At 41.7% G+C, this 26,835-nt stretch overlaps 1 protein-coding gene across 1 annotated transcript in view; it reads right to left on the bottom strand.

Moving 5' to 3' along the window:
* nr5a2 (nuclear receptor subfamily 5, group A, member 2) overlaps positions 1 to 24,569 on the bottom strand; it is a 65,562-nt gene extending 40,993 nt beyond the window's left edge. Inside the window, exons 1-4 of the mRNA XM_079157525.1 lie at positions 24,449 to 24,569; positions 21,282 to 21,400; positions 17,527 to 17,668; positions 9,295 to 10,007 (exon numbers count right to left, since the gene is read on the bottom strand). Of these exons, the coding sequence (XP_079013651.1) occupies positions 9,295 to 10,007; positions 17,527 to 17,668; positions 21,282 to 21,400; positions 24,449 to 24,530 (1,056 nt within the window). The 5' untranslated portion in view covers positions 24,531 to 24,569. The remainder of the gene's footprint in view (positions 1 to 9,294; positions 10,008 to 17,526; positions 17,669 to 21,281; positions 21,401 to 24,448) is intronic.
* Positions 24,570 to 26,835: the final 2,266 nt, after the last annotated feature.

Genomic DNA, 26,835 nt, shown 5'->3' with positions numbered 1-26,835 from the left:
CATGTCCGGGAGCTCTGTAAACTCGTACTTCATGACAGCCTTTCATCCCTCATCAAAGCAACAAGTAGATGAGCAGACTTTGTGCATGCTAAAACCTCCTAACCCCCGTCGTCTCCTTGTAGCTGCCGCTCCTCTGGGACGGGCGACTTTAAATCTTCTCTTTTAACAAGTTTCCTGTTCTTCCTTCCGGCTTCCTGCGGTCCCCTGGGGTTCAACCTACGGGACCATTCCAGTATTTGGAAAGGCTCTTAAAGCTCATTCTACAACCATCGGGGGGGGATGTGAGGAGGACATTGGAAAATTTGATCAGTGGTCGCCTCCAGTCAAACAGCCAAAGCATGACAGATGCTATTGGAAAATACAGACGTTGGCGATGCCAGGAAATTAATACTGACCTAGCGAGAAAAAAAAAGATTACACCATAAGAGCTTCTGCTAAACACATGCCTGCACACAGTGGAATAAGGACTCTTTAATTTACCAGTGTCCCTCTGACACCCCTACAGTTTGTATGTTTGTACATTTCACCTGTGGGCCGTGTTTTTGACTGACCACATGCTGTGTCTTTTTAAAACGGATCTTAAATTGACTTTTTCCATTTCATATCGGTATTATTGGAAAAAAATGGGTGGGGGTTTAAAGTATTTATGAAAAAGAAAGAGTGAAGTCTTGAGCAATGGTCAATAATTTATGAATGAAAAGAGGCCTTTGTGAAACCAACCCCCCTCTCCCTCCCCCGTACCCCCCCCTCCACAAAACTCCTGCTCCTTCCCAGTGCTACTGATCAAACAGATATTGTTACCACTAAAATAGCAACTTAAAAAAACACACAGGCGGCCATAGGACCTGCCTGCAGACTGGGAGAAAGACTGACAGCCGGGAGGGGGCGAGGAAGGCTGGAGGGAAGAAGGGGGTGAGGAAGGCAAAGAGGGAAAGAAATGAAGAAAGAGGGAAGGAAAGAAAGAGAAAGAAAATGTAGTCTCCTGACAGAATTTCTGAGTGTGTGTTGGGAGGGACAATACTGTACGTGTATTTTTGTGTGTATGTTGAGGTGTTGGGGGGGGGGCGTGTCATCTATCACTGGACAAATGCTGGGCTGTGGGGGGTGGAGGCGGGGGTGAGGGGGGGGGGTTGTCGGCCAGAATGGTGCTGCTCCTCAAATGAAATAATATATCTTTGAAAGCCTACGCCCCGCGCCAGGCCCTGGGCCCATATATCAAGCCCAAGAGCGTCTGGTGGATCTGCTCCAGGCCTATTAACCTTCCACCTGTTCCCCCCTTACCCCCCCCCCCCCCCCCCCCCCCCCCCCCCCCACACACACACACACACACACACACACACACACACACACACACCTACCGGTCCTCTTTTCACCCCACCACACCCTCCCTTGTTGTCCTTCACCATGCCCCCTCTCCTCCTCCTCCTCATGCCCTTGGTTGTTGCCTCTTGCAGCCCCTTGTTCATCTTCCCATTTAACCCCCCCCCCACACACACACACACACACACTTTCCTCTCTTCCTTACTTCCCTCTTTCTGTCCTTCTCTGGCTGTCCCTCGTTATCTCCTTCTCATGTTCTCTTTCTCTCTCTCTTCTATCTCTCTTTATATCTCGCTGTCAACTCTTCTTTTCTCCCTCCCTCTTTGCTGCGATATCTCTGTCTCAAACTCCATCTCCGACTCTGTCCTCTCTTTCTCTCACGGTCACTTTCTCACTCTAAATCAGTCACTATGTTTCTTTTTCTTTCTCTGCCACTCAATCTCATGTCACCTTCTTAGCGCTTCTCTCTCTTTTCTTTTTCTGTAACTCATTTGAACTCCCCATCTCCTTACGTCCCTCGTTCTTTCTCCGTCATTCCATGCACCTTCTTTCTTCCCAACTAAGGTAAAGAAAGCATGCTATGGTGTGTGTGTGTGTGTGGGTTGGGGGGGTGCAACACAGCCTGCCGAATAATTCAAATGCAATGGACCAGGGACACATACAAATCTCTGCCAACTGCGCGCTGCCGCCAACCCCATCACGCTTGCAGTTTGTCAGGATTGGGGTGTCGGGAGGGGAGGTTGTTGCGCGGGGGGATCGTTGACCTCTATGACAAGACAGACATTGCAGCCTGAGGCTCTGAATCTGTGTGTGTGTGTGTGTGTGTGTGTGTGTGTCTAGGAGCTAGTATAGATATACCGCTTCCCAGGGTTCACAGATCACGCCTAAAACGGCTTATTAATTTCCACTCAGTTATGGAGTGTGAAGAAAAAAAAGCAAAGGTGCAATCAGCGGTCAAAGCAGGGCAGGAGCAATACACACACCCCCTATCCAACATAGACACACTCACACACACACACACACATTTATACATGCACAAACATGCACACACGCGCTTGGTTGCACCTTGGAAATTAGACTGCTCTTGGATAGGTCATGGAAAGAAGGTGTGTGTGTGTGTGTGTGTGTGTGTGTGTGAGAGCACGAGGAGCATCAGACTATAGAAAAAGACTGTCCGGTCTGACCTGGGCGGGAGGGTGGTGTAACTGTAATTTCACCAAAGTAAATTCATGTATTATTCATGAGTGTAGATAGAGGGAAGGTGAGGAAGGGGGGAAATTATGCAGCAGGGCAGAGTGTGGCGTATCAGAGGACCTTACATTATTCACTCAGGTAAATCTATAAGTGGAGAATATTCAGGTGTGGGATGTGAACACCACCCCTGTTCTTGCCCCTAACCCAGGGATCTGTCATACCGCGGGATTGACGGACACGCTGCCGCTTAGAGGCGTCGAATAAACGGGCAAGAAAGAGTCTCTGCTGTAAATAATTCTACTGCTTAAAATGCTTGTGGATTTCTTTGAATTTTGTGAGGTTTTAAGACCTTTTGAAATTTGTGTTGGAAGAGAATTAATGACCAGTATCTTTCTGAAAATATCTGACTGCAGGGATGGCGCACAGGTAAAACATGTTTTGTAGATTCTTGATTTGTTTGAATTTATTAGTTTGTGGTTCATGATATTGGGATTGATGTGCTGAAAAGTAAAATATATAAAATATCGAAATAAAAAGAATATATATCAGAAAAGATACTTTTGATGGAAAAACTGTCCACATTTTATTAAAATAAGGACTCAATTGTAGTTTTACTAAATATTTAGACAGTCTGAACTACACATATATCTACATTTATTTTTATGTTTATATATTTCTGTGTGTAAACATTACAGATCTTGTTCCATGTAGATTACCTCATCGCTTTCCTGCCCCTTTGCCCTTCCTGTTGACTTTTTTTTTAACTCTCAGCTCTCTTTCTGTGTTTATATTTATATTTTGTCTTTTAGCATCCTCCACTCCCCTCCTTCATCAAATCACCTTTTATATTTTCTCCCTGCCTTACTTCTTCCTCTTTGTTAGTCCCTCTTCTTTCCTTCCCTCTTCACATTCCTCCTCCACTCGTCCCCTCTCTCATCTCCCCTCTTTGTTTCACCTCTGTTCTGCTCGCCTGTCCTTTCCTTTCCCCAGCCATCTGTTTATCCAATATGGCCGTCCCATCTCAGCTGGGAGCTTTCCCAGGGAACAAGACTTCTAATACAGTTCCTCCTCAACTTAATGGCCCTCAGTTCTGCTTTTGCCATTCCCGCTACATGCAGAGAGACAAAATAGGGGAAAAAAACGAAAGAGACATAGAAGCACAAAAACCTGTCTGGATCCCCCCAAAAAAACGGTCCCTGGATGACTAAAATAAACAGCGAAGCCACATTTCAAAACGCCACGGCTATTTTCCTCCCTGCTCCACTTTTATCAGGTGGACGGACTAAATATATGTATAACGTTACACAACATTTGACTCAAGACAGATTCTTAACAACATGTCATCTCTTGTTACTGTGAATTAAACATTTAGTAAGGAGAAGGAAGGTGACGCTTTTCCTCCACAGCTGCTTGAATCCTCTTTGAAATGTCGTGATACACTTCTCAAACTGTGCGGTTTTGAGGCTAAATTCTTTTTGATGCTGTAATTTGATTTTCATGCAACTTTTCTATTCTAGTGTCCCTGCCCCAGAGCCCAGTCATGCAAACACTGTTTCACATTTTTGATGCATCTGTGGTGCACTTGCAAGAAAGGAAGAAGGACGGAAAGAAAAGAAAGTGGGTTTATATAGCTTCAAACACAAAACAATGTTGTCAGGCCTCATTTGTTGACAGGAGATGGCACACACTGTTGGTATTTGGCAGTTCTCCCAAAACCCTTTACCAACACTTATTGCTGAGAATAAATGAACATGCAAATACCAAGGGGGATCATATTTGCTAAATAATCACAGCATCACCAGCTTTAGTGTCAGTCCGTTAGAATGGAGAAGCAAAGGTTTCTATCACACCATTTTACCCCGATTGCAGTGTAAAGACGTGTTCTTTTAGGGGAAAGGTCAAGGCTGTAGATTCAAACATGCATCAAGGAACAAAAACTAACTACGCAATTCATACGTTTGTTTTGTCCATGTCTGATTAGCTCTTTTCTGGGTGTTGTTTAAAGGCATTCTGGCAAATTACTGCCTGGAGAAGTGATAGTGCATGTGTAAAAAAGTTAAGGTTAAAGGAGGTAAAGAAAGAAAAAGAAAGAAAGAAAGAAAGAAAGAGAAAGATTATGAAAAAGTCATTGAATGGTCATGACAGCGTAGCATATCTAAAGATGTATTTTTGCTTTACTGTAGCCAAACAGTAAACTGTAGCAGCCTTAATACGTTGGATTTTTTAAAAGTATTTTTTGACGCGCTCCCTCCTCTCCAGGTTGAGTGTTGACAAGGCACACAAAAGTGCTCGCTGTCCCAACATCAGACACACATCCTTTTTATGAAAAGGTGCAGAGAGGAAGGGGGGGGGGGGGGTTGTGAAAAGGGAGTATAGTTAGGAAGGTAAGATATAAACATGAATCAATAGTCCCAATTGCCCTGCTAAAATCTCCCTCTCATTGTGTTTGGGCTGGGAGTCAGGCCAGCCATCCCAACACTGGAACAATGGAGGAGAGGGTAACAGAGGACCAGCTACAGTATGAGTCACCCCCACACACGCACACAGACACCGTGTAAATGGACATCTCATATCTCATCTCATTTCATAATCGGCACAAACAGGAACATTAGAAGAGGTGTTTTTAAGAAGGCTGTGTTTACACATATTTTTTATTCCAAAGGTTCAAGTAATAATAATGTTATAATTTATCTGAGTTGTGTACAAGGCCAGCTTAATTTGTTTCTACATTTTTTGTCTTATTTGCAACATTTTTTTATCTCCAATATGTCAATTTACTTGCCTCTTTACTTTAATTTCTTTTGTTTTTGTTTTCAGTTAGATGTTTTTGCTAAGTACTGGATTTTTCAATTTCTGCTTCAGTCACTTCCTAGAATGCCTTACAATTCGATTTTTTCTTTTTTTTCTTCTCCATTTTTAAATCAAGAATACTCAAAACACAGCATCCATTTGGCTGCAGTCGATGGAGAAACTGCTATCCAGGATTTTTAATACCTCCTAAGGACAAAATTAATGCAGGAGTCCAATCATTGCCAGTAGCTGCCTTTTAAAAATCATTTTTGAGTATATTTATCCTTTAACACGCAAAGCTGACTAGTCGACGGTTGGCACCAGAGTGGGCGGAAGGGTTCATGGCAGGACAGAGGACAGGAGAGGATGAGAAGGGGAGGGGTGGCAGAGTACCCTGCGCTAGCAAATGTCACTGCGAGACAAACCTCCTTAGAACACACTCAAATACTGATGCAGTGTAAACAACTCACACACTCATCTACTGGTTCAAGCCCTGCTAATATACTTTCATATGCAGAATACAAACTACGAAACACGTCCACACATTTAAAAATACCTGCTGATTAATATGTATCCGTGCATCGTCATTTTAAAATTACGTTTTGAGGAAGCCGATCATCTGCAAAATGTAAGTTGTTCAAAGATAAGGTTTTAAAATTGTAATTTTTCCAAAGTCATCGGTATATTTGAAAAAAACTAAAAGGAAAATAAATAATTAAAAATGCCCTAAATTAATTAACAACAACAATCCAATCTTTCGTAAAAAAAAATACAATCCATACATTAACAACTGACCTAAGTCTGTAGGAAAACATACTCAAACTCTGATTAAAAACGCAAACTAAGGCTCGGTAAACTTAGCAGGTGCATTGAAAAAAAATAGGCTTTGGTGCAAGTGCAAACCTAGACATACATAAAGTTATAGACATAAACTCTCATATAAACATACAATACACACCTGTTCCAAATTTTATTAAAACAAATTGATCGTGACCTCAACCCTGCCAAAACCTTCTCTCATCACGCCACTTTGCCTCTGATTTCAAAACCAGTGCACCAGACCTGAATTGCGATGTGTTAAACCAATCAAAACTGGGGTAGGTTGGCGGTAACTTAGGAGCCCACCCCATCTTCTCAGATCCAAGGTGTTAGAAATAAACGTCCCTCAAGTACCTCATACCTCGTTTCCAGAAAGAGGGGGAGAAAGAGAGAGGCGACGTGCTGCGTTGGAAAAGAATGGGGAGAGCTTTTTAGAAGGTTCTCCTAATGGCTAAATATTTATGAGTCCTGTGACCGACGCCAACTTATGGAAACTAAATCTTTAAACACTTTTTTTGGCAGACGCCCCGCACGCACCCTCCCAGCTTGGCTCTATTACCAGAGAAATTCTTTTGTTCTTACGGCGCTAATAATAGTGAGAGGGGCTGTGTGTTATGTGTGAGCGGTGTCTGTGTCTTAATGTGGGTATATGTGTGTGCGTGAGATGAAAGTGTATTCATAGCTTCCTACAGCGCCACACTACTCCTGTGACAAACCTTCAATTCTGCTCTGAATCCTGTCTCTCTGGTCCCAGGCTCGATCTCACATTTATTAGTCAGATCCATGTTAAAAGGAGATGTCGAAGGTCTGGCGGATTCAAAAGCATGACATCTTAAAACAACGGGACACACACCATTTGCAGTAGGTAGTTGTATCCTTAACACCATATGGTAAGAAAAGTGTATACATTTTTAGTATTAAAGGAAATAAATCCTCTAACATTGGCAATGTTTTGTAATGCTTGAACAGTACAAGACCATTAGCCTGCATGTGCTCCTATGAACACACACATAAACAAAAGGAGACGTATTCGCAGGGAGATGAAGTGGAGATGGCAGTGGTCCTGGGCGGGTTTTTCTTTGTAATTTAGTGTTGAACTGCAGTAGCAAACGCATAAAAGCTGGCAGCAGAACAGACGAGCAACACATTTACACACACTCAACACTCAATTATGATCGATAAACAAATTAAACCTTAAAGCTCAGCTGAAGATAAATCCTCTAAGGCAAACAATTTGAGGGAGATGTTTCAAAACCAGAAGTCTATCACAACAATGCTAGTTAAAATGTGTTCAATATCAGTCTGGCCTGCTCACGTTTTGCTTACTCCCATCACCAACACTCAGCCTTGCTCAGCAGTTCTCCCAGTATTTACTAATGAGAAACGAGCAAGGAAGGACTTTATCAATCCCCCTTGTGCTTTACGTAGGTGGCTCTTTAAAAATACTGCAGGAGGGTTCAGTTCAATTATCTCCCTTGTTCAAGTGAAATGCGCTCCCACCTTCCCTAAACCTATGAGGACTGTGCAACCGCAACTGCATTGAGCTCAGGTCATTTTCTACCTTTGTATACGGGCACCCAGCCCAATTACTATTCATTAGGCAAACATAATGACATTTCATTCAGCAGCAAATCAGGGAGTGACGAACACAAGTGGGAGAGATAATTGAATTAGGACAAGGGTGTGAGAAATAGAGAGTTCAGAGTGGAGCAAAAATGATCGTTCAAAGTTAATGGGCAAACCACACACAATTATTAGCTGTGGCCACACCTTACGGACATGTGTGTGTGTGCATGTGTGTGTGTGTGTGTGTGTATATATATATATATATATATATATATATATATACACGTGTGAAGTACTGCGCACCCCAGTTGAATGCAAATACAGATCTCGAAAATGTCAATAGCGGGGACACGGCGTATGCTAAATGTCAACATGTGTTTTTCAAGGACTCTTTTCAGTGTTGTAATTAGCTCTGTTTTTAATATTACATTTATCTCATTTGTTATTTTCCCCTCTAAAAACAAAATACTATGAAATCTTTGGAGGGAATTTTGCAAACAGGCCCGTGCCCATGAATATGCAGCCGAGCCTTTGGCGATGCACGTGTGAAACAAACAGACAAAGGAGTCAGAGAACGGGAAGAAAAACAGGTGAAGCACAGACTAATCAAACACCTTTCATGTCGCTCCGAACATTAACCTTCATTCAGAGCAAATGAAGCTGCGAGCACACAAACTCTCCCTTGGGCTCTGTGATGAATAAGCGGGAATTATCACAGTTTTACAGTGAGGCGTTAGCGGACGGTTACTATTGGTCAGTTGGGTTTGACGGAGAACACAGTGTTTACCAAGCTCAGATTTTGTTGTCTTAATAGACTTTGCAGATGACACGTACCAAATGAAAATGCCTTTAAAAGAACGTCCATCACAAATAACTGAAGGTTAAAAAAAAAAATCTTAAAATTAAACCAATAGACAATTCGTTGTCATTGTGACACTATTCTCTGCGTGATTTCGTCAGCTCTCAGTCAGATGTTACGTCTCTTATCATCACAGAGTGTGTGCCCACTTAGATCTGAGGGATATTTCAAGGGGAGATGGGCAGTATGCAGTTCACATAAAGCCCTCAGACTATAGGACCCTGTTAGTATGAAAAGTGCCTGAAGCTTGTAGTCAGTTTTCACAACCCCTAGCCAAAATGTGTCACACACAGGGTAAATGTGGCTGGCTGCTGTATTTTGATCAGGCAGTGGGACAGAGAGAGGTGGCAGCTACGAGCAACCCCCCCCCCACACACACGCACACACACGCACACACACACCTACACACAGCCCTGTGTACTCTGCATTAGTGTTGAGCCAGTGCATAAAAGAGGAAGATTAAAGGCCTATTGAAGATAAAGGATTGAGCACATGATGTTCATGAACTGTGTAAAGTACTGTCAATTATGGATGACAACGTGGTGAAAGTTTTATCATTGAAACAAAATGCAGGATGACTTATTGAAGGCCTGCAGAGCATCTGCAAATATTATTAAAGATTAAATAGTAGCATGCTCATAATTAATAGGAAGGATTGCCAGAACCATGAAAATAAGAAAATTCATGAATATTTCTCCTCACTTACAAATGTAATCCCTCTCATCACACGGATCGTGCGAACCTACCTTGAGTTCACGGAAGAAGATGCTGCTGCGTGCCCACTCCACGATGGAGAAGAGCGTCTGGTCGGCCATCTTGCACATGAGGCCGAAGGTGTTGAGCTTCTCGTGTTTGTTTCGGCTGGCCTGCTCCTGCTGCAGGTAGGCCATGATCTTGGCCTGAACCTGTGGCTCGTCTGGCTCACACTTGAGCAGCTCCACGATCAAGTGAGGGAAGCTGGGCGGCGAGCCTGTCTGGTAGGCATCGACGTAGGCGTAGCCCATGATGGACTCCGGCGAGCTGGTATACGGGTCTGGGTACTCGGACTTGATGGTGCGCGTGCCCTGGAAGTGTCCATAGGCCGCCTGGTAGCCCTGCAGGCTGCCGGCGTGTGGTGGCATTGCCATGCTGACCGGCGAAGTAACAAATGGACTGCGGTCGTAGTCTGTGGGGGGCAGGGCGGTTGCGTGATGATGATGGTGGTGGTGATGGTGGTGGCCTGCGTGGTGGCCCGGGTGGTGGCTCAGTGGAAGGCCCTTGGATGCGGCCGAGTGGATGTTCTGGATGGCTGAGGAGATGGTGAGGTCGGTGGGCACGGCTTGCATCACCTGAGTCATGGCCTCAATCTTCAGGCCGTTGGCTCGGATCAGCGCCTTCTTTTGCTGCTTGAGGGCCCGGTCGCGTTTGTACATCGGGCCAAACTTGTTGCGACCGCCTCGCATGCGATCCGCCCGCACAGCTGACAGACAGATGGAAAGAGAGATGAAAAAGGAGACGAGAAGGAAGAAGACAATATTAGCTCTGTAGTAGGTACATCTTTTGTCTTGAATGCACTCATTATTGACAGTGTTCATGCACAAGAACGCACGATTATTACTAAGCAAGTTAGCGTTTTATACGGAATGACATGTATACAAAAGGTTTCATAACCTGAAAAAATTCAAAATGTGTTTGTCGAGGATTGCAGGTGACTGACAGGAAAATGCTAAAAATGCTTTTACGTATCAAATCCTCTGTACTATAGCGATGCTGTGAGATGTGTCCATGTATGTACAAGCATGGCGTTATGGAAGTAACTTGTATGTAGGGCAAAGGTTTACCTGTGGTGATTACACTTGACATTTACCTGTTGACTCGTAAACCCCACAGGTCTAACAGATAGTGTCGTTACTCATTGACCAGAGACTCAAGCTTCTATGAACCGCTCAGCTAAGTGATCATTGTACAGCTGGCTATCTCTGTCTACCACTCAGGAAACGCACACCTCAAAAGCTAGATATTTGTATGGACTCAAAGAAAGCTCTCTTTCATAAATTTAAAAAGACTTATTTTCAACTGTTATCTGATTTTGTAATATCTAAAAACTTTGAAATGTCACTGTCCATTAGCAGAAAACCTTTTTCTATACAAAAACCTCAAAGGCTGAAAAGAATGACAATAAGCAAATTGTTTTTTTTTTCTGATGAACCAAACATGATGCCCCCTGCCCCCCCCCCCCCCCTCAGTGCAGGATCCTGTGGTGAGGATCACAACGAGTCTGTGTCGTGGGTATTTCTAATGAACGAGATGGGCACACAGTGGACTGCTACGAGGGCCATGTGTGATCTGGCCGACTGCTGCCACGGGGAAGCTGCTCTGCTGTCTCCCAGTCGGGGGGCCCTGGTGTTAATTATTCATACTTAATTACCTCTTACTCTGACGAGGCTCGCCGAGCCCAGCGTGAAACGAGCTAACCGTCGTCTGGGAGGCTATGCAACAGAAAAAAATCTCCCTAATACCAATACTGTAGACTATTAGATATTATTTTCATTGTATTCAATATAAAGAAAGCCACATATTTAACTGAATATGCAAGTACATGTGCAAATGTTTGCCGTGATCATACATAGTAAATAGTCAGATAACATGACAAGTCAGCCTGAGTCCACTGCAGCTCACGATGTCTTGACTTATGAATGAAACAACAGAAGAAGAAAATTGAAGAGATGTGTAGAGGGAGGGGGGGGGGTCAGAGTTTGGGGGTGAGGAGGGGCACACACACACACACCACACTCACACACTCACACTCTCCGAGCTGCCTTGGGAGTGATTTTAATGACCTCCGTCACAAAAGTGTCTGCCATTGATCTGAGCCGAGAGTGGAGACACACGCATGCAAACACGCACGCACTCACACCCACATGCTGACTCTTTCTCGGACATTCTTAGAGAAAACGCACACACACACACACACACACACGCACACACACACACACACACACACACACACACACACAGGAAGCATCACACACTGTTACAGATCACACAGCGAGAGATAGTAGCAGACCAGACGCTTGGCCACCTCTGAGAGCCCCCGACGACTCAAATGGAATGCAATTCATACACACACACACACACACACACACACAACCATTTCCCCACATGCTTGAGGTCAACTCCACTGCCCACTCAACGAGGCCCGGAGATTGTCATGACCATTAAAAAATTGATCACATATCAAAGGAAAGAATAAGGAATCAGGAGCCGTCAAATATATCCATTATACATTATTGTAGGGCGACTTTAACTATTAATGATTTCTCCACAACAGCGTACTGTAATTAATGAGCTGAGAAACTAATAGTTGGCCCTACTGGGAAAACAAAATTAGGCCCCGACTGCCTGCATGCCTGCCTCGGACCCGGGGACCCACATCATCATGAATATCACACAAACACACACAGATTCTTTGTCTCTAATTAAACAAGGTGATTTGCATGCATGTAACACAGATTAATATGGACGGGGGAGGGGAAGAGGGGAGCAGCACGGTGTATGCGTGAGTGTTGGGGGAGAAGATGAATGTGTGCGTTTGACTGAGGTGGAGACATGTTAATGAGTTAGATAGATGCTGCAGCTTTAGCTGATGATGACAAAGTTGCCATATGACACTGCAGCTTAAGAAGGTTACAAGGTTAAAACAAATTAGTAGTATGGTAGTCATTTGTAAATGTTTTCATGCATGAAAAGAGAAAACATTTTACATGTTATAACGGCAGTAATTGAATTTCCCTTTCATAAAATCTTGTGTCTGTTCCACTTCTTAAACTCACTGGTAGGTTTCTGTGGTGCCAAGACAGTTTTGTGTTTGATGTTTGTGGTTTGTCTGGCACAAACAACACAAACTGAATAGTTAGCTTGGCAATGACGGCCACCACTGCTGAACAGGCAAACAAGAAACACAGCCAACTACACAAATGAAACAAACTTCATCAACAGCAAGCAAAAAAGACTACAGTGCTGCACACTCGGCTTGATTGACAGGAGTTGTCTGGAAAGTGCAGCAAGGAGTACTTAGCTCAGCGCAAAAAGGCCAAAAGAAAAAAAGGACACATTTATTTATTTATTTATATATATATATATATATATATATATATATATATATGAACGGATAAAATCCCAAAGGAAAAAGTTTGAATATATGAGAATAAACTTTTATTTGTGTGAAAATGATTTGGTTTGGGGATACTGTGGGTTAGCAGTGAGGCTTTGGGGCTTAAGCCAGGCTGAAATGCTAAAAGGCTGACGCTGTCTTCCACTCTGAATTCCCCCGACTTACTGTCGGAGAGCACGTCCACACAAAAACATACTCGGGCACACACACACATTCATAAATTCAGAAACTGACCCAACCAAAAAAATCTTGTTCCTCTTTCCCAAAAGTATCCAGTACCCCGTGTACACACCATCTCAAACATGTACGAACACAAACAACCACACACACACACACACACACACACTTTCTCTGCACACATCACCCTTAACACACTGAAACACATCACACACACAACCTTCCTCAGCGCTTATATCCTCTGATTTATGGTTGTTTAATATACAGGAATATTAAGCGCGCGTAGGTGAGGATCCCTGTCGACCGCCAGCATATTAATGGGTCCCGCGGAGCCTTGCTGACACCCTGTTTGTCATGTCGGGGCCCCGGCCCCTGCTCCGGATGCGCCCTATCCCATGCACACACATGAATACCTATGATACCTATGCATAAGTAATGGGACAGCTCCCTGGCTTCTACTGCAGGTACTGGGAGGCTGATGGAAGACAAATCAGAGTAAGAAAGATGGAGACAGGGAGGAAATAAAAAGTGGACGCAGAGGGAGAGAGACACAGTGAAGAATATACAAACACTCAGATGGTGTCGATAATTTGTACTGAATGGTTTTGCATTTATAGTAATTGATTACTTTAGATTTGATGATGGGTTAACTGCATGAGAACACACAAAATATCTGAAATGCAGCATCTCAAAACTGTAAAGGAACCAGAGCGTAGAACAATAAGCATTTAGTTCTTTGTTGTTGTTTGAATATTGTAATCATTACCATTTTTCACGTTGTGCCCTCAACTTACATTTTCAATGGTTATTAAGAAAACAATGATTTAACTTCTGCTTGGTTGAATAGCGCACAGTGGAACCAGAGTGTACTGATACCACTGTTCCGCTCTGTCTTTCAGATGATACACAAGTGAAGGAAAATATTAGGCAGCTCAGTGAAGCATGTGATGCGAGGCAACTTCTAGCGAGCATAAAAAGAAAATCATGCCAGTGGGAGCAGTTCAGAATCGTCACGCTTCATCAGCTTTAGTGAATGACGTGCTAATGGGTCAAACCTTAGTGGGATGTGGCTTTTTTTTCTTTTTTTCCTCAATGAGTCAACAGTGAGAGCTGAGACGCTACAGTGCATATCAAGATGCAAGAGTTTCTTACAGCACCAAAGCGTGTGTGTGTGTGTGTTTGTGTGGTGAAATGAGAGCGTGGCCGCCAGGGTCAGTCATCATTGTGTGTCTGTATATGAAAGAGAGAGAGTGTGTGTGTGTGCTCCAGACAGTAACTGGAAAAGATAAATTAGCAGGTTAAACAAGTTTTTATAGACAAATATTAATACCAAATATAGTCGTATATTTAACTTTTTATAATTTCATGATAACGATAAAAAAAAGTAAAATAAAACTGGCAAATGTTAAAACTGATGGCATGTAGTTTAATTGATGCTATAGGTTAAAGAGTGTTCATTTTGGGGATACACCTGTGCCTTCTTAGACTCTCAAAGTCAATGCAGTAACTGGAAAGAGTTTTTTTTATTTTATTTTGGAAAACACTAGGTCAGAGGTAAGTCGTTTATCCTGTGGCACACAGAGGAGGATATGATATGCCTCTGAAGCATTCCTTCGTTACGCAAAGACAGGCGTCAAGTTTAACAATTTCTGTTGTCAACTCAAGATAATACGACTGATCTCTTAATGCTGGGATGGGGTGATAGACACATTCACGCCATTGTTTACTGTATATCACTCTGATATGAGCCCGTCTGCCATATCACCTTGTTTCGCTGCCTTCCCACAACTTTTGAGACATCAACACACGCACAGACACACACTTCTTTACTGCTAAAACCCCCACAGCAAACTGCACAGACCGCCCCATGGGTGGGCAGACTTATCAACAAACAGGAAGGACATAGAGCAACACCAGAAAGGCAAAAGTAAACAGTGAAAAAAAACACTTTTAGTCAACTTGAAAGTTTTCCTCACATTTTTTTTGTCCACATTTGGTCTCGATATCTTGAATTCACATGTTGCTGCAAGCTGCTGTGTAATGGTATGAAAAGATTGCAATAACAAGGCACATGACCCCAAACCTCCTTTCCTCTTTCACCGCTATTGTACACACTTTTTTTTAGGTCAAATGACAGCTTCTTCCTCTTGCCCGTGGCCTTCTGAACACCTTTTTGGGCTTCTCATGAATATATGTATGTGTTTACCAGGGCGAGCTGTATGTGTGTGTGTGTGTGTGTGTGTGTGTGTGTGTGTGTGTGTGTGCTGAGGGGAGGGTTGTCAGCCTTTCTGTATCGGACGTCTTTACTGGTTGTGGCAGGAGTCGCCCACTGGAGCTTCTGGCCCCTGACAGAGTGCTGCAGGGCCCATCTTGCCCCCGAGCTGAAAGCTACCACCAGCGAAACAAATCAAACGCTACCCACTCCCCACCCGTGTCAGCTGGAAAATGACAGGCCGGGACATTCTGCCCAGCGGCCATTCACAATTAACAGCAATTAATTACACCACAAAAGGCAGCAAAAGGGAAAAAGCCTCCGGAAAGATTTTAGCTAGGCTGTCTTTGCTCTACTTTCACCCTCCCAGGGTCTTACTTATTTATTACATTCACTTTTCTCAATTGTATGTGATCATTCCAGGAGCCTAGGGATTTTTAATTTGGCTTGAATTACAAATGTGTGAAGAATTTTGTTTCAGTATCAGACTGAAACTGTATGAATAACAACACCTACTCCTAAAGACTACACAAAGAAAAAGAAATTGCAGTATTTTTTTAGAAGACAGTATTGGAACAGCTTCATGGTTAACGGAATAAAAATGATTATCTTTAGCTTTTTGAATCCCCTATTTTACACGTATTGAAAGATGACCTTCGGGTTGCTTTATTCACTCCAAAATTTGCGATTTCAGAATAAAACTTGTCAACTCATGTGTGGAAAACCTATAAAATTTTAAATATTATCTTTGACCATTGGAAGAATGTTTCTTGCCCTGCCGTCCTGTCACTTCTGGATAGCCGTGTTTGAACAAGCTTCTGAGCCGCGTTCAAATTAAACAAAGAGGCCTCGAAACGGCCGGCCAAAAGTATCATCATTACCATTCTCGCCCTGCCGCCAAGTTTAATATTTTATCTATTACTCTGTCTGGCAAGTTTAAGTGCACAGCAGCTACAAGATACCCCCTAACTCCCCCTGACCCCATCTAAAATACTAATAAGCAATGCTGGATTTCAACGCTTTGGTAGTAATGAAAGGTTTCACTTCACAAAGTTCTAGGTAGAACGAGAGCGAGAACAGATATTACTGAGATGTTCATTGTTAAATGTTTAAATAAATATAATATTCTCCCTCCATACAGGCAATCATTATGTCAGAGCAGGTATCAACCTTTCCTAAATGGTGGTCATGTCTATTTAGAAGGAAACTATTCACATGCAAATTGATCATGGGAAGAATATTTTCACCAAAAAAGTCCTAATAGGTGAATGTGCTGTGATTAACTGTGTTCAATTGTGGATCAAAGGAAAAGGCTAACTCTGTCATTTCACTCAGACTGTTAAAGCACCTCTGTGGAAATCCAGAAGCAATCAACCTCCAACTATATTTTCCCTCCCAAACTATCAGCAACAGTAATTGCAAACAGGCATCATATAAAAAGATATATAATGCAGCACACAGAATGCAATAACTGGATCTGCTTTTCCACTCCTGCAAATGCATACTGTAAATTCTAGATCATATTTTTGTGATTGGTGTTTGGTGTAATAGCCCAGAATATAAAAAAATATATAAAATATAAAAAAACAAAACAGTATCATGAATGTGCACTTTAAAAAACAAATATTCTCCTGTACTTAAGTACACACTTGAGGTACTTCATTTGAGTATTTCCATTTTATTGTACTTTATCCTTCTACACTGCTGCAGTTCAGAGAAAAATATAGTAGTTTTTACTCCACTACATTTATCTGACCGCTTTAGTTACTAAAATTGTTACTTTACATATAATTTGATAAGCATTTACAATATATTGCACTTTTAAAGATGAAACTACCCAACAGTAGCCTATATAACATATTTGAAATCAGCTCCAACTCTTACAACAGTAAAATAGTACATCCATATTATCACTCACATGGGACATTTTTCTGTATTATAATTACTTTAGCTTTTGATACTTTTAGCGTGTTTGATTCATAATGGGTAATTTAAAATCTATAATGTTGATACTTTTACTCAAGCAAACAATATGAGTACTTCCTCCAGCACTGGTTACGGTACGTTGCATGTTAAGTACTATTAACAGCCATCTGTTCTGTCTGAGAGCCTTTGAGCAACACATTGCAATCCTAGTGGCGAGTCTGTCATCATCACAGGTAGTTTAGACATGAAACCCCTTTCTCTGTTATGCAACAACTGTGTCCTATTTATCTATTTAGAAGAATCCCAAACTTTTGACAGTCGCACATTATCTACCAGTCATTGCTGCACTTTGAAACACTGTTGAACATTTCTCCCTAGGTTATAGCTCATTGTTTACCTCATGTTTAAACTGGAAACACGTTGAATTACAGAGGCAAAACTGAAGTTTCGAAAGTCATTGAGCCATGAGCCAAACACCTGAACTGTAGAAAAGTAAACATGTTGCCGTACCTTCTAGCTTCATGCCGACGGTGAGGCACTTTTGGAAGCGGCAGTACGGGCAGCGCTTCCTCTGGGTCTTGTCAATCTGGCAGCTCTGGTTCTCTATACATGTGTAGCGCTTGTTGTTCTGGACGGTGCGCTTGAAGAAGCCCTGCGGAGAGAACCAATTAAGACGTCAACCCGCTTGACCCCTGCAATGCGATGGTAATTGGCCCATTCACACTCCCAGACAGATGGAGAGGACAGGCTTAATGGATACACACACACACACACACACATAGGGGGAAGTTTAGAAAGCTACACTCCAATTGATGTTGGGATGCTTTACGGACATGCACATGCAGAATAAAGCAGAGCATGAATACGCACGTCTTACAAATGAAACAAACAACATTTTTTTCACAATGATGTGGAAAACTTAAAGTCACGGAAAGTCAAGGAAATTATTTATGAATTTGCATATTTACACCATACCTTTTTATTTAAATTAGGTTCTAACAAATAAGCAAAACAGAAATACCTGCCTCACTTAGTGTTTTCACAGCATTATTATACTGCTTTATAAAGTGTACAAAATCTCATTTGTGTCCTGTCAAAGTGACATTACTTTTCTCAGTATTATTAATATCTCATCATATTCAGGCAGCGACTCCAGAATTTACGGGGAAAGCATCTTTTTTAACTCTCCACTTAATTATTGAAAAACATGAGCACAGGAGTCCAAAAAATCCAATAAATTATATCCATAATTCACAGTTCCGGGATTACAGAGATTCATACCTGCAGCATGTAATTAATTATAGGCAGCAGCAGTGAAAATCAAACGAGGGGAAGATGGTATTAAAGTATTCCCGATCTATAACCAAGGAGGAGAATCCTTAAACCTGGTCCTAAAAAATAAAAAGAATGTGCTGCTGTCAATATCTCACCAAACCCAAATTTAATTGACAATCTGCATTGCCTGATCCCTCCAAAAAGAAAAAATCTGCTGCGCTCGTTTTTGGATTATCGACTTCTCAGTGCTAAAAAATCCATGCTTCAAAGAGAACTTTCTCTCCAATTTTCCATTTAGTGCACAGCATGCGCTATAAATATCTGAACCAAACTGGATTCTAACGTGCTCTAAAAACCACACAACATCACGCCTGGAGATTAAGCGGACAACATCCCTGAAAAGCTTTCATTTGACCGCCAGTTCAAACCAAGAAAAGGCACTCAAAAAGGCCCATTTCTGTTTTTGTAATGGGATTGCTGCAAGCAACTTTTGCATATTTGTCTTGTCATTACAAATAGCAACCCGTCTCATTCACCCAAACATGTGACACAAATTAAAATACAGTCTGAAATCATCACAATAATCTGAAATGGTTGTCTGCAATTATTATTCAGAAAAGTAAAGTCTAATTTTAATTTGGCAAAATAATCTGAGTAATTGGGTATTCCTGACCTTGGAATTCCATCCTCAAATACTGCACTCTCTGCACAAATACAGCAACCAAGAAACAGCTTTTACCTAACCCAACAAAGAAGCAGTAGAAACATGATTCACATCACCACTTTATCTCCCCTGATCCCTGTCTCCCATGCTCTTCACTTGCTGTAATATGTGTTCTGTCTAGCTTTGAAATAAAGACAAAATCCCTGGCTTTGCTCATATTTATTTTCCTTAAACTTCTGCAGATCTTAAATATATGTTTGATATGTCCACTGTGCACTTTAGCTCTGACCTTGACCTTCTTACTAGTTGCTTGTAATGCGAGCATTTTAGGATTATTCTGCTGTTGCTCTCTCAGTCTCAGTCTACCAAAATGAAGCACGCTGGGAATGACCTGTTTGTGTACAATGAGGTCCATGAAGCCCGTTTCGGCTTGTTATTGGTATTCCAGCAGGTATGCGGTACCATGTTTACTTTATGTGTGTAGTAGAGTGAACTAACACTGTCTGGTGTGTATGAGGTGGTAGGATCATGAGGTTAAAGAATCTTGCGTTTCAAAACTGGCAACACAACCAAAGCACCAACACATTTTGACTGGGTTTAAATGGTAAGAGGACGGGGTAGAGGAAATTCACAAAATGATAAACTGAAACTTACTCCGGTAGCGCATTACACAAACTCAAACAAAGGTATTTTTTATGTTAATAGAAAACTAAGAATTAAATGTAGCTTTTTTCGTGGAGCTGAGGAACCTCCATTATTACACTGGAGATGGATTGTACTGCCTAACTGATAACGAGTATTTAATACCAATAAGAGCCTGCGACATGTCAACATACTGATATATCAGTCCAGCTCCGACAATTTCATGCCTGCATTCTAGAGATAATCAATGATGTGCTTCAGGTAATTATCAATATCATTCATGTTTCAACAAGGATATGCAGCACTTTTTAAAACCCTTCATCTACATCCTGCATGAGTGCGCACACACGCGCACCAACACACCAGAGCGTTTCAACTAAACTGGGAAATGTGTTTGTGGATTGGCTCTCCGACACCAGCTTGTGCTGAGTCTGAAAAGCAGCAGAGATGCCACTGACGTCTCCCTTCAAGCAAGTGCTTAGCATCTCAAGGTCATAATATGGGATAAAATCTATAACATCTGCTTTGAATAATGACCACATAGGCAAGAAATGTGCGCCGCGGCATCAATACTGTGAGCGGCACTTTTACAGCGAATAGTGTTAACACAGAGACAGTTGTCTTTGCTTAATTTTGTGCTGACAGCTTTACTGGGCTAACCAAAGAACTTGGGCAAAGCCTAATAGCTCAGTGTTGAGGAGAACAGTGGAAATAGGCAGGAAGGGACAAATAGGTTGTTGATAGAACTCAAAATAATAGCAGCAACAGTTTACTTTGCGGTATAGCCTCATTATTAACCTGGAAACATTTTGCAGCCAGACAATGTTGCTGTTCTCTTAATGAACTTGTGATGAGAGTTTAGACAGTAGGATCCAGGCGAGTCCAAACAGAGACGGCATTATTGTGTACTCTGCTTCCTGGGTTAAAACCTCCTCCCCCACCTCCTGTTTTTGGTGGTTGCCAAAATTGCAACAAAAAAAAAAAAACACACACTTTGCCTACTTTTGAACCCGTGTTTCTTTCCGCTTTTTTCCGTTTACCGCTTTACAAAATCCTCCAACACTCACAGGAAAAGTTTGTTACATCAATTGTCACAACAATATTTGAACCTTGGCCTTTTTACATCTGTTTAGCTTTTTTCTCTTTAATGTTAATGACGAGGAACTGAATCTTTACTGTACGGCCACACTTGTTTGCAGGTCACTCTGGACAAGAATGTTAAATGCTAAATGCCAAGCGTGCAAAAATATAACCGCAAAAATACATCTTCACAGATGAACAGAGAGATTAATACACTAAAGTAAAAAAATATTTAAGATCCATAGTATTACTATGTATAGATTGTATTTTAAAATTGCATAGTAAACATGGCTGTTTGAGTATTCAAGTAAAATAAAAGTGAATGAAAATGCCAAACAGCACATAAACACATCACAGCTTCACTGAATACACACAGGCGGCAATCAAACCATGCTCAGCCACTGTAAACCTATACTGACAGGCTTCCATGCTCTACAGGAACTTTATAATAACACCAATAATTAGAAACCTCACTGCCAAAAACTAATTTAGACACTGGCATATTGTAGATATCAAAGCAGATACAGGAAGGCCCCCATGATCACAATATTATTGCAATAGTGTAATGCTTTTCCACTGGGGAGTGGGGAATGAGGGCACTAACCTTGCAGCTCTCGCAGGTCAGTAGTCCGTAGTGATACCCTGAAACCTTGTCTCCGCAAACGGGACACATCTCGTCCAAGTCTTCGTCATAGGTGTAGTCCATCATTTTGAACTGGTGGGCTGAGGATGAGACACGGACACACAGACAGCAGTCAGTGCTGAGAAATCTCTTTTCCCAAAGCCCACTTCCATCCGTCAAGATGAACCGCGGGAAACCACGCGACGCAACTGGATGAGATTTTGTTTAAGTTCTGTTGGACTTGTAGAGGTTTAATTCGAGTAGGGGGGAAGACGGTGAATAGTCGGTTTTGGAGTGAGTTGAAAGGACGCAACCATTTATTTCGCCTTGTTGCCGCCCTCTTTTCTGCATGCGTTGCGGACAGAAGCCAACAAATAAAAAAAAGCGAGTCTCATAAATATGCATGCATCTAAGTCGTGAAATCACTGGGGGAAATGGTGAGATATTAGAGTTAAGGATTGGAGGAGAATATGTTACCGCCCACAGACAAATGAAGACACACAGAGAAGCCCTTATCTCTGCAGGCGAGGAGAAAAACATGCAAAACCAACTTGAGCCAACATTATTTTCCTGTCTTAGAATCTTGCAATGCTAAAGGCCAATTGCTGCTTTTATGTGTTCTGGTGATGCAAAAGCCGAGGCAACCGTTTAATGCGACTTTCTGCGTGTGCTGGGGAAAAAAATAGTCAATTTAACAGCTCGTCAATATAATTTGACATGGTTGTTTCTATTTATAATCAATTACTGTAATTTGAAAATCAATTTAGAAATAATTGAAACTCAGCAACATTGGCACATTTTGCCATTTATTTTATCATGATTTAAGACTGATTACACTTCGATTTGATTATAATTGCAGTGTATTTGTTGTACTCCCCTTTGCCTTGCGTATTAGAAATACTTGCATTGATAAGACGGTGTGTGACAGCGCTAAGCAAACAGCTAGGCTGACATTTACAACAGTTACAAAAGCATTTATGGTTGTAATCATAAAAAGCAGCCAGGATCAAACAGGAAAGCCTCAGTGGATGTGGCTGTAAAAGTGGAAATATTTAGTCATCTAGACGCCTTCCAATGCCTCCACATATATTAGCCCACTGCTCTACTTCAAAATGCACTCATCTGCTAACCGAGACCTTTTAATTAGACATGATTTCTGGTTTGTTAACGCGTTGCCCTGCTGGGATCCGCGCTGCATATTCCAGCTGAAGCAACAAGTTCCACCGAGCTGCCGGTTTTTCCACAGAATCTCAAAGAAAACTCCGAACTTTCTTCTGCCTATGAGCGCATAAAGGAGAACATTTGGGCTGTTATCAGGCTGCAGATTTGGACACATTTTAATAAAGAAGATTAACATAACCGGCGCACTGGTGGCAGTTACGCAGTGGACGAGGCCGTGGCAAAGGAAAATACATTGGTAGCTCTTGTTGGACATTGTACTAATGCCACAAATAAAGAATATTTCCAGAAAAAGCCAGATATTTTCTCCAGCTAATAATCAATGCTTCTGCTATTTCAATGAATTATAAAAGCGCAATAAACTGGGTTATGTCTGTATCGCTCAAGATAAACATAATTTATTTGATGGAAATATTTGGCCAAATTGAGTTTAGTTGAACCCTCCTGCAGCCCTGCTTCAAACGCGCGGAGGTGCGCACAGTGTGTGCAGGTTACATTGCTTTAGAAGGTGCAGAAACATACCGGGACAACACGGTCTCTCACCTGCTGGCTCTCACCTTGACGGCCACTTGCTCAAATTTGCAAAAAGCTAGAACATTTGTAGAAAATGCTGCTTATTCCAAAGGAAAACCTCTTCCAGTCCGAGCTACCTTGTTTTTAGCTCTGCGCAAAAGTAGATAACGGGCTCTCTAACAAGACACTCCTTGACTTGTGAGTGTATGTTATCAGCGTCTCGTAAACCAAGACCGGGCTAATTGACTGCCAGTTTATATTGCTGTGAAATGACGTGAGGGGAATTAGGGGGATACGTGAGTTTATCTTGGCAGAGGAGTCATCCCCTTTTTTTTAATTCACGCTGCTTTATGTGTTTTTTATTTTAGAAACAGATCAAGAAAAATATTATTATATATGCCGTATGGAAGTTTTATATATATGCCCAATCTGATTTGTTTCCCCCTCAATCAGAGCTGCACATTTTTTTAAATCATAAACCTAATTTCGCACATTCAAAGATCAAAAGCAACTAAAAGATTTACGTTCATTTGTGAGATGTTAAAAAAATAAAATAAATACTTGCATCGTAAAAGCGATATTTGGTGCCCCCTTTGAATTTAGTGAAACCTAATTTTAAAATTGCATTAACTTTTAGGCATTTTTCCATAAATTACAGAATAGAAATGTGTTAAAAAATATCAATTAGTTTAGCTTAATTTGTCACACAATTATAACCATTTTACAATGGCTATACATTAGACCAGGGTTCTTAGACTAAAGTTCACTGTCCCTAGGTCAAATATTGGAAGGGGGCAAATCACTAAATGAAACCTGTGCTCTGCTTTTTTTTCGTTCTTTTTGATAAATTGGCAAAAGCTTTGTCTTAACTAATGTTTGTATACAGACAAACTCGAGACTAAATTCTGAACATTATACTAAGACACTTCACACTAAGTTCATTCCAATACTGCAGATATTAAAAAGTTAAATACACAGGTCCCCTCTGCTCTGTTTCGCCGTTTTTACGCACCAGGCGCACGCACACTTCCAGCATGAGTGACTGGGTATAATCATTGTTTGATCACCGGCCAAACCATTGAAAAGTGTGTCCAGGTTTGATCTGCATTCATGCTTTCTAATTGTTATCACAGTAAAGATAGTATCGTAGTAAAGATTCAGAGAAAACAACACCTATCCCCAAACCATGATAAGAGAAATTCCCAAAATCTCAAAAACGAATGAGCTCCAAATACCTGATAACTTTACACGTTCATCATACAATAATAGCCTACATTGTCTTATCATTATTCATTTTCCTACTTTGTCCTACGCAGAAAATGTGTTGGATACACGCGTATTCAAAACTTTTGGTGACATACGCGCTGAGGACTTCCATTCCGATAACGTTCTGGAAAGTGGAAGTGTATGAAGACACGTTGTAGTCTTACGAGATGAAAATGAATGACAGCTCTTACCTTGCATATTCCTTGGCATGCGCCCTTGTTCTCCATACGATCGAGAGAGTCCCAGTGATTCAGTATCGACTTTGGGCAGCATGTCAGCGCTGCCGGCCTGAGCTGGAGACTCCGCACCGCTCGGCGGGACACCTGGACGTGAGAGGCAGATGTCCCCACAAACAACTGAAAGTGTTCCAAATCTCTATTAAGCTCTTTATTTCTTACTTTTTGTCTCTTTTCTGTCGTCCACTTATCGGACCATGCTCCGAATCCGAAGTCTGATTCGAACGATTCAGACTGGCTTCAAACGCCCGGGTTGCATAGCCGGTGCGTATGATTTAGCTTGATTTATGTAATTTCTCAAAATTGCATTTTCGCACGGAAGAGCAATACTAACGCAGTGCAGACACGAGTGATTCTTTCGATTGTTATTCAGGAATAGTTGCGTGCTGACTTAGGGAATCGGTCTCTTACTCAAATGAGAAAACTGCACAGCGTCCGGATTGAAATACGATGGTTTCCCTTTAGCTTTTCCAAAAGTCTTTTTTTAGCGCGTCACCCATGAAAGTGGGACCTTCAATGCAACTTTCAGGCTTTAGCAGACGAGTATGCGCCACCGGGGCCGCCCCCTTCTGTGCGTAAAATCGGATTCGGTGTGCCGGTCGGACTGTCTGGAGATGTGGAGACCTCTCCTCCTCCTCCTCCTCGCGGCTTTGTTTACTCCTCTCCCTCCAATCCGGGGCTCATGCGGTCCTCTGACATCATCCTTCCCTGATCCAATCAGGCTGGGAGACCGGGAAACATCGCCACAAACCCTCCAGTTCCGTCTCTCAGAAATCTCAGCTGTTTAATCCCGATAATGATGGACTTTAAAAGTGGAAGGAGAACAAGGAAATCAAGCAAGGTGATGCAACTGCATGTGAGAGCAGACTCACGAGCGCACGGAGCGCAAAGGCAGCGCGCGAGGTACGTGGGTTGGAGCGTGTTATAACAGGGTCTGCAACGCACTCATGCACACATGCACGCCGGTACGCATAATTCTAAAACGTAAAGTTATTGTTTTTTATGACATTCTATATATTTTTGTATCTGTAGCAATTTAATGCAATGTTTAGTTTATCTCAATAATCAATTTTAGCATCATGTCCTCTGCTTCTGTGATCATAGTAACGGTCCCACTGATCATTAGAACGTGATAAAATATAATTAAATAAAATGTACTTACCATTTTCTTTCTTTCTGAAAGGGGTATCTCATTTTATAAATCAAAATTCTGCCCAAAAGCTATTACAAAAAGTAATATAACCGAGTAGCTTTTGGGTTTGTTTGCTCAATTATAGAAAACGTGAGCAGGCCCAGCCTCAGGCTTATAACGGCCTTTATTTTCGGGTATTACGCAATAAATTATGCCGTTGCTTCTGAATAAGTATCAGTAATTGGCTGAGCAGGGATCAATTAGTGATCTGACGTCAAGCGCAGGCTGTTTCGTCTATTCCAAATGAATTACACTAAGACAAGAAATTATTTTGTTAATATTTTGATTATTCGTCCCCTCAACCCTCTCCACGCGCTCCACATACAAACACATACACACTTATTTTACTTTACAGAGACACAATATCTCGGGGAGGACGAGCAGGGGCAGACGCGGAAAAGTCCCGGGGCAGACCGCCAGACACACCTGAAGGGTCGCAGAGGGCACGCTCCACGCACACACTTGTAGTCGCGTCCAGTATAACAAGGGCAACCAGCAGAGATAATTATGATAGTATATATGATCATTTATTAGTCTTATCGACCTATAAAATGTTGGTATTATTTGGATGGAAAATCACCACCGAGCACAGTAAGGGGAACAAACCACTGTTACATTCCTCAACGCACTTTCTCTTCTTTTTTACTATTTCTATAATTTGTAAGCATACAATTTAAATTCTAAGGGAAATGTTTACTGAAACAGTTTCGTTTAATTAATGTATCTGTAAGACCTATGCACAAGCAAGCATCATCTTTTGAAGCTATTGAAAAGCAGGACAAATAGAACCACATTATTTAAGCTCAGGTAGAAAAATAACAGGCTTTGTCTAGACACAGCCCGACCTGTTGCATTTCATTTTAAATTAAATTGCAGGTAATTATATATAAATACATATGATTTATGTGTGCATACTGTTTTTTTTTTTTTAGATATCATGATATGTGATCCGGATTGTATTTCAGTCTTTTCAATAAAAAATGTCAAAAGTTTGACTTTGGCAACATTGGCAACGGGAAATTATTGGTTATATCCAAAAGAAATGTTGTAATGTGCTTGTGCTGCAAATACTGTTTTACATAAAAGCTCAAACATGGTCAGCACATATAAAACAGGCGTACCTGACCTGATTATGTCCACTGTGGAGCTA

The sequence above is a fragment of the Pholis gunnellus genome, assembly GCF_910591455.1.
Source record: "Pholis gunnellus genome assembly, chromosome: 4".
Lineage (NCBI taxonomy): Eukaryota > Metazoa > Chordata > Actinopteri > Perciformes > Pholidae > Pholis > Pholis gunnellus.
Note: the sequence above shows the minus strand (reverse complement) of the source record. Positions and strands in the feature narration are given on the sequence as shown.